The sequence below is a fragment of the Argopecten irradians genome, unplaced genomic scaffold, assembly GCF_041381155.1.
Source record: "Argopecten irradians isolate NY unplaced genomic scaffold, Ai_NY scaffold_1070, whole genome shotgun sequence".
Taxonomy (NCBI): Eukaryota; Metazoa; Mollusca; class Bivalvia; order Pectinida; family Pectinidae; genus Argopecten; species Argopecten irradians.
The window spans coordinates 10,194-19,583 of record NW_027188537.1 but is presented as its reverse complement, the minus strand read 5'-3'; the positions used below and the strand labels follow the sequence as shown (position 1 = coordinate 19,583).

The following is a 9,390-nucleotide window of genomic DNA, read 5'->3' as shown; positions in this document are numbered from 1 at the left end:
TGGTTGACCAGACTTGAAAACTTCATTTAACCTGGACATTGGCAAACGTTAACATTATCGTCTATGGCAAATCATTTGGTTCTGCGGTCTCTATAGGATGACAACCGGATATGACGTTTTCATCAGTCAGCGTCCCTAGACACCGATACATTGGACCCGTATATAACTTAACTACAAGAGAAATTATCATGGAGGTGTTTTGGCAGAATTTACAGCAGAAACTAGATTCAAGAGGCCAGTTTAACGGAAACAGAAGCCCGTGTAGAGTGTGGATAGGGGCTGTAGACCAACGTGGTTATGGGCGCATAGTGGTCAAATGGCCAAATGGACATAGTACGACCGAGCGAGTACATCGGGTGGCTCTGATGGTAAAGTACAGGTGGTTTAAGACTGATTTCCCACGAAAGGACATTCACGGCAAGACTCTAGAGGTCAGTCACCTCTGTCATAACAAGCTATGTTTTAATACTGAACATGTAGTTATTGAGACGCACGAGGCAAACCAGTCCAGGAATCATTGTAAGCTTCAGAACCAGTGTTCGGGTGGTCATCGTCCCTCATGTCTACTGTGATCAGCAGGTAAGTGTGACAAATATTGTGTTTTGATGTCAAGGTCGCCTAATATCAAGGTCAAGTGACACTTACATACATTTCTATAGGTATTCACATTGACCGAGTATTAAGGCGACCTGAAATTATACCAAAATTATACCCATTGCCATTTTGAGTTCAAACTTATTCTGGGGCTCTGTTAGGCACTTTACGTAGGTTGGTGGTTTTCCTCCGGAGCCTCAGGCTTTACACAAAAACTGAAATTCCTTAAATGACCACGGCCTCTATGGCCTCATCAATCAATCTGTCTAGCCGTCTGTATGTCTTTCTTTCTATATTTCTGTATAATTCTGTCATCTATTTAAACCATCTTGATGGGTTTTTTTAGCCCACCATCATCAGATGGTGGGCTATTCAAATCGCCTTTCGTCCGTGGTCCGTGGTCCGTCCGTCCTTCCGTCCGTTAACAATTCTTGTTACCGCTATTTCTCAGAAAGTACTAAAGGGATCTTTTTCAAATTTCATATGTAGGTTCCCCTATGGCCCTAGTTGTGCATATTGCATTTTGGGACCGATCGGTCAACAAGATGGCCGACAGGCGGCCATCTTGTATTTTGATAGTTAAAGTTTGTTACCTCTATTTCTCAGAAAGTACTGAAGGGATCTTTCTCAAATTTCATATGTAGGTTCCCCTAGGACCCTAGTTGTGCATATTGCATTTTGGGACCGATCGGCGAACAAGATGGTCGACAGGCGGCCATCTTGGATTTTGATAGTTAAAGTTTGTTACCGCTATTTCTCAAAAAGTACTGAAGGGATCTTTCTTAAATTTCATATGCAGGTTCTCCTAGGACCCTAGTTGTGCATATTGCATTTTGGGACCGATCGGTCATCAAGATGGCCGACAGGCGGCCATCTTGGATTTTGATAGTTAAAGTTTGTTACCGCTATTTCTCAGAAAGTATTGAAGGGAATTCAAGCAAATTCCGTACATAGGTTCCCCTAGGGCCCTAGATATGCATATTGCGTTTTGGGACCAATCAGTCAACAAGATGGCCGTCTGGCAGCCATCTTGGATTTTGATAGTTAAAGTTTGTTATTGCTATTTTTAAAAAAAGTACTGAAAGGATGTCTCTCAAATTTTATATGTAGGTTCCCTTAGGGCCTTAGTTGTGCATATTGCATTTTGTAACTGATAGGTCAACAAGATGGCTACACGGCCGCCATCTTGGATTTCATTGTTGAAGTTTGTTGCCACTATTTCTTAGAAAGTGCTGCAGCGATCTGTCTCAAATTTTATGTGTAGTCGTGTTTGAAAAAGTTTGAAAAGCAGGGAAAAGATCCCTCTTTCCATTGTCAGACATAGATCATTCATTGGTGGGCGCCAAGATCCCCTCTGGGATCTCTTGTTTCTTCTGTTAAATACATTTTCTCTTTTTTTATTCTAATATTTACATGAAAAAACAACTAAGATTATGTTTAAGTTTCAATACTTTAATGTTTCATTTTATTTTTTTCAATCATAACTCTGTCTTTCACATAAATTTCTTCATCAATTTTACATTCATGTAATTTGAACATTTTGTCTCTTTTAGTTCTCTTCTGAACTTTACGTTGTATTGAATTACTTCGCGATTTCTCAAATAAATGTCTATTTTGTTCTTTTTCCAGATGTTTCGTCACAGAGCTCCCCGCAGCGATAGGTGATCCAATAGCACTGCACAGTTCTCTAACAGCTTTGCCGGGTCCATGGTTCACGGTATACACAGCCCTATGAGCTCTCCCAGAAAAGTTTCGAGTAAAGTTCACACTAGGGGGGAGTGACCTCTTCAGCCGCCTGTTCACAGATTCCACCTTTTGGGTCGACAGATTCCAAAGAGTCATTTCCAACACAGAATCGCCAAGACGACTGTTCACCTTTTCCATAAGTAAATCTTCTCCGCCACAGATCTTAAAATCACTTGGTAAGTATGTGCTGTTTGTAAGCCAGTTCTTTGTTTTAGTCCCAATACACACTAGAGATTTGGTTTTACACACAGAATGTTTACCTTGATAGCACTTCACGATTGCCTCCCTTACACCGCGAGCCGCACGTTGTAAGGGAACTAGACTACCACAGTGTCTGTCAAAAGGTGAGATAACTCTGCCTGGCATCGAGCAGCTAGATCACAGCTGAATTTTCTCTTGATGGTTTGTCTCTCTTTCCTTGTTGATCCTGGCATTATTTCTTCAAGTTTAACACACTTAGAGATGTTTTTTTCTAAGATTTCTTGTTATATGAATAGGGTCCAGATTGTGTGTTGGCTTTGTACTTGAATCACCGAGTTTATAAATCTTTTCAGCTGCCTTGAATGCACCAGTGTCCGAGTCCGTGACAAGCTTGTCTACCTCCAGACCATCTTCTCTGAGCTTCTGCAGACTTTCAAAACAGTATGCTTGCTCATTACCAATCGATGAGGCTACAGGTAAGTTTCCTTTACAGTCTGTGGTATGTTCACTACTACAGGGTGGCCACTTATTGCACAGTTTGTTTTTGGTGACAAGGTCTAACACATACTGTTCCTTGGTATTGTGTTCTATGCTGCTGAACATTACTTGAGTTGCTGGCTGAAATGGTGTCTTTCCTCCACCTGAATATAATGGGTTGTTGTAAGTCGCATCAACCATTAGGTTAACTTTGTTCGGCTGATTTCGTCTCAGGGTGTTGATTTTTGTACACGCTTCCGTAGTTCACTCATGTCAGTCTTGTTAATTTCCTCAATTTTGTCACACACTTTGTTAGCACTTTTCTGCATTCCTCTCTCTGAGGGGGGAGGGATATTGGCACTCATCAGGGTAAGTCTCATTGCAGCGTTACCAATTCTACTCTGTGTAAGTCCGACTTGTACTGCAGAGTTCATTTTCACGGTGTCTCGCCCTTTCTTCCCTGGTTCCTTCATGCCTTCATATAGAGAATACACACCTGACACATAGGTGCACTTAGTACATCTTAGTCCTATTCTCCATCCCAAGCCCCGACACTCCTCTGTTGTAAAGTTAAAATCTAAATTTCCCTTGCATGAAGGCTTGTGACTGTAATGTTGGTGTACGGCATCATTCCACATATCTCTCATTTTCCCAATGTTTACAATTCTATTGGTCTCCAGTTCCTCACTCTCACTGTCAAAGAGAAATAGAGAGGCAATTAATAGAATAGTAAACATTGAACATGATATTATATGAATGTCTAATAAGTCTCAATTTTATGTAAATCTTATGTTTTTCTTATGTTTCATGTAGCTTATGACTTACCTCGAGGATGCATGTTTGGCGACCGGTAAAGGACGAAGCATTCTGTGAGAATCGGTGAGATTAACAGGTGAGGAAATTGGGGCATCCATAACCTGGTCATGTAAATCCTTTGGTAATCGCACTGTTGGGACTTGGTTAGAGTCAGAATTAGTCCAACGGTCAGTTGTCTCCCCCTTTTTGATGTATGGTTGTCTTCCTTTCTTAAACCGTCCAGCGTTTTTCTTTGAATTTACCATTATCTTGGTTCCAAAATAATCTTTTCCTTTGAGTGTATGGGTCTGTTGAATGTTTCAGAGGCTGATCATTGCTCTTTATATACACAGCAATATCCAATCAGGAGGCTTGTATCAGTAATCCTATTCATTAGAGTCGGGCTGGACACTTGACAGGCAGACACCTACTCCCTATGGTTTAAGCACCCAATCAGTTACAATCTAAACTATCTGTCTTTCATCTCTGCTGCTCTAATGTAAACATTCTGTAATCCTATCATTTGGTGTCATACTGTTTGGAAAGAGGTGGATTCTTTATTGTACTGTCTGTTTCTTGAATTTTCTCTCTCTATTTTTACACTTTATTCTGATTTTTTTGCACAAAGTCCAAAAAATAGGGGGTATAGGAGTTATGGGCGAGTTATCTCCCCCTGATCTTCAACTTTATTTCAGTTGTTCATATTTTTCTGTAGTAAACTAACACTACTATAGATATAACCAACACCCAAAAGTCTAGGTTAAGAATTTATTGAGATATTTAATTTTACATTTCAAAATAGATTCATTTCTCATAAATTTTCTTGCTAGGATATCTCCATCTCCGACACGGGTAGAATAACTTGCAGTAGCAGACCAACACATGCAGTGAGCCAACTCCCACTTTGGAATCAGACCTTATGGGCATGTAGCTTTCCAAAAATGGTAAATTTGACAATTATGTAAAATGCTATAGGGACCGCAGAATCAAACCAAAAATAGAATCCTGGAAATCCCCTTTTGGGCACAAGATTTCATAGAGGGGTGAATGTTTCGGAGGCTGCTGATTGGGTATTCAGGGTGGATAAGTTTCAAATGTTTAATTTGTTGTTTGGGCAATACATGTAGATGTAAAATATGTAAAGAAATTTTAAAATTCTATCAAGTCTGTTTCTGACAGGGTGAGTTAATAAAGATTGGAATTTTATGAAAATTTTGGTCATTTTTTGGTGCGGAATTCAACATAAGATGGCACCCCCCACTTAAAAGTTTAGCAAGATGGTAGATTTGAAAAAAAAATTATTCACAGGTATGTGAGATGATCTTCTTCAAAATTAGTGATGGTTGACCAGACTTGAAAACTTCATTTAACCTGGACATTGGCAAACGTTAACATTATCGTCTATGGCAAATCATTTGGTTCTGCGGTCTCTATAGGATACAACCGGATATGACGTTTTCATCAGTCAGCGTCCCTAGACACCGATACATTGGACCCGTATATAACTTAACTACAAGAGAAATTATCATGGAGGTGTTTTTGGCAGAATTTACAGCAGAAACTAGATTCAAGAGGCCAGTTTAACGGAAACAGAAGCCCGTGTAGAGTGTGGATAGGGGCTGTAGACCAACGTGGTTATGGGCGCATAGTGGTCAAATGGCCAAATGGACATAGTACGACCGAGCGAGTACATCGGGTGGCTCTGATGGTAAAGTACAGGTGGTTTAAGACTGATTTCCCACGAAAGGACATTCACGGCAAGACTCTAGAGGTCAGTCACCTCTGTCATAACAAGCTATGTTTTAATACTGAACATGTAGTTATTGAGACGCACGAGGCAAACCAGTCCAGGAATCATTGTAAGCTTCAGAACCAGTGTTCGGGTGGTCATCGTCCCTCATGTCTACTGTGATCAGCAGGTAAGTGTGACAAATATTGTGTTTTGATGTCAAGGTCGCCTAATATCAAGGTCAAGTGACACTTACATACATTTCTATAGGTATTCACATTGACCGAGTATTAAGGCGACCTGAAATTATACCAAAATTATACCCATTGCCATTTTGAGTTCAAACTTATTCTGGGGTTCTGTTAGGCACTTTACGTAGGTTGGTGGTTTTCCTCCGGAGCCTCAGGCTTTACACAAAAACTGAAATTCCTTAAATGACCACGGCCTCTATGGCCTCATCAATCAATCTGTCTAGCCGTCTGTATGTCTTTCTTTCTATATTTCTGTATAATTCTGTCATCTATTTAAACCATCTTGATGGGTTTTTTTAGCCCACCATCATCAGATGGTGGGCTATTCAAATCGCCTTTCGTCCGTGGTCCGTGGTCCGTCCGTCCGTCCGTCCGTCCGTTAACAATTCTTGTTACCGCTATTTCTCAGAAAGTACTAAAGGGATCTTTTTCAAATTTCATATGTAGGTTCCCCTATGGCCCTAGTTGTGCATATTGCATTTTGGGACCGATCGGTCAACAAGATGGCCGACAGGCGGCCATCTTGGATTTTGATAGTTAAAGTTTGTTACCTCTATTTCTCAGAAAGTACTGAAGGGATCTTTCTCAAATTTCATATGTAGGTTCCCCTAGGACCCTAGTTGTGCATATTGCATTTTGGGACCGATCGGCGAACAAGATGGTCGACAGGCGGCCATCTTGGATTTTGATAGTTAAAGTTTGTTACCGCTATTTCTCAAAAAGTACTGAAGGGATCTTTCTTAAATTTCATATGCAGGTTCTCCTAGGACCCTAGTTGTGCATATTGCATTTTGGGACCGATCGGTCATCAAGATGGCCGACAGGCGGCCATCTTGGATTTTGATAGTTAAAGTTTGTTACCGCTATTTCTCAGAAAGTATTGAAGGGAATTCAAGCAAATTCCGTACATAGGTTCCCCTAGGGCCCTAGATATGCATATTGCGTTTTGGGACCAATCAGTCAACAAGATGGCCGTCTGGCAGCCATCTTGGATTTTGATAGTTAAAGTTTGTTATTGCTATTTTTAAAAAAAGTACTGAAAGGATGTCTCTCAAATTTTATATGTAGGTTCCCTTAGGGCCTTAGTTGTGCATATTGCATTTTGTAACTGATAGGTCAACAAGATGGCTACACGGCCGCCATCTTGGATTTCATTGTTGAAGTTTGTTGCCACTATTTCTTAGAAAGTGCTGCAGCGATCTGTCTCAAATTTTATGTGTAGTCGTGTTTGAAAAAGTTTGAAAAGCAGGGAAAAGATCCCTCTTTCCATTGTCAGACATAGATCATTCATTGGTGGGCGCCAAGATCCCTCTGGGATCTCTTGTTTCTTCTGTTAAATACATTTTCTCTTTTTTTATTCTAATATTTACATGAAAAAACAACTAAGATTATGTTTAAGTTTCAATACTTTAATGTTTCATTTTATTTTTTTTCAATCATAACTCTGTCTTTCACATAAATTTCTTCATCAATTTTACATTCATGTAATTTGAACATTTTGTCTCTTTTAGTTCTCTTCTGAACTTTACGTTGTATTGAATTACTTCGCGATTTCTCAAATAAATGTCTATTTTGTTCTTTTTCCAGATGTTTCGTCACAGAGCCCCCTGCAGCAATAGGTGATCCAATAGCACTACACAGTTCTCTAACAGCTTTGCCGGGTCCATGGTTCACGGTATACACAGCCCTATGAGCTCTCCCAGAAAAGTTTCGAGTAAAGTTCACACTAGGGGGGAGTGACCTCTTCAGCCGCCTGTTCACAGATTCCACCTTTTGGGTCGACAGATTCCAAAGAGTCATTTCCAACACAGAATCGCCAAGACGACTGTTCACCTTTTCCATAAGTAAATCTTCTCCGCCACAGATCTTAAAATCACTTGGTAAGTATGTGCTGTTTGTAAGCCAGTTCTTTGTTTTAGTCCCAATACACACTAGAGATTTGGTTTTACACACAGAATGTTTACCTTGATAGCACTTCACGATTGCCTCCCTTACACCGCGAGCCGCACGTTGTAAGGGAACTAGACTACCACAGTGTCTGTCATAAAGGTGAGATAACTCTGCCTGGCATCGAGCAGCTAGATCACAAGCTGAATTTTCTCTTGATGGTTTGTCTCTCTTTCCTTGTTGATCCTGGCATTATTTCTTCAAGTTTAACACACTTAGAGATGTTTTTTCTAAGATTTCTTGTTATATGAATAGGGTCCAGATTGTGTGTTGGCTTTGTACTTGAATCACCGAGTTTATAAATCTTTTCAGCTGCCTTGAATGCACCAGTGTCCGAGTCCGTGACAAGCTTGTCTACCTCCAGACCATCTTCTCTGAGCTTCTGCAGACTTTCAAAACAGTATGCTTGCTCATTACCAATCGATGAGGCTACAGGTAAGTTTCCTTTACAGTCTGTGGTATGTTCACTACTACAGGGTGGCCACTTATTGCACAGTTTGTTTTTGGTGACAAGGTCTAACACATACTGTTCCTTGGTATTGTGTTCTATGCTGCTGAACATTACTTGAGTTGCTGGCTGAAATGGTGTCTTTCCTCCACCTGAATATAATGGGTTGTTGTAAGTCGCATCAACCATTAGGTTAACTTTGTTCGGCTGATTTCCTCTCAGGGTGTTGATTTTTTGTACACGCTTCCGTAGTTCACTCATGTCAGTCTTTGTTAATTTCCTCAATTTTGTCACACACTTTGTTAGCACTTTTCTGCATTCCTCTCTCTGAGGGGGGAGGGATATTGGCACTCATCAGGGTAAGTCTCATTGCAGCGTTACCAATTCTACTCTGTGTAAGTCCGACTTGTACTGCAGAGTTCATTTTCACGGTGTCTCGCCCTTTCTTCCCTGGTTCCTTCATGCCTTCATATAGAGAATACACACCTGACACATAGGTGCACTTAGTACATCTTAGTCCTATTCTCCATCCCAAGCCCCGACACTCCTCTGTTGTAAAGTTAAAATCTAAATTTCCCTTGCATGAAGGCTTGTGACTGTAATGTTGGTGTACGGCATCATTCCACATATCTCTCATTTTCCCAATGTTTACAATTCTATTGGTCTCCAGTTCCTCACTCTCACTGTCAAAGAGAAATAAGAGAGGCAATTAATAGAATAGTAAACATTGAACATGATATTATATGAATGTCTAATAAGTCTCAATTTTATGTAAATCTTATGTTTTTCTTATGTTTCATGTAGCTTATGACTTACCTCGAGGATGCATGTTTGGCGACCGGTAAAGGACGAAGCATTCTGTGAGAATCGGTGAGATTAACAGGTGAGGAAATTGGGGCATCCATAACCTGGTCATGTAAATCCTTTGGTAATCGCACTGTTGGGACTTGGTTAGAGTCAGAATTAGTCCAACGGTCAGTTGTCTCCCCCTTTTTGATGTATGGTTGTCTTCCTTTCTTAAACCGTCCAGCGTTTTTCTTTGAATTTACCATTATCTTGGTTCCAAAATAATCTTTTCCTTTGAGTGTATGGGTCTGTTGAATGTTTCAGAGGCTGATCATTGCTCTTTATATACACAGCAATATCCAATCAGGAGGCTTGTATCAGTAATCCTATTCATTAGAGTCGGGCTGGACACTTGA

At 40.4% G+C, this 9,390-nt stretch overlaps 1 protein-coding gene across 1 annotated transcript; it reads right to left on the bottom strand.

Moving 5' to 3' along the window:
- Positions 1–7,876: 7,876 nt before the first annotated feature.
- LOC138313924 (uncharacterized) lies at positions 7,877–8,449 on the bottom strand. The gene has a single exon (XM_069254160.1). The coding sequence runs from the start codon at positions 8,447–8,449 to the stop codon at positions 7,877–7,879; it is 573 nt and encodes a 190-aa protein (XP_069110261.1).
- Between the last annotated feature and the right edge of the window lie 941 nt (positions 8,450–9,390).

Excerpts from the sequence above, each read along its gene's own strand:
- LOC138313924 (XM_069254160.1), bottom strand. The coding sequence starts at position 8,449 with ATGAGTGAACTACGGAAGCGTGTACAAAAAATCAACACCCTGAGAGGA.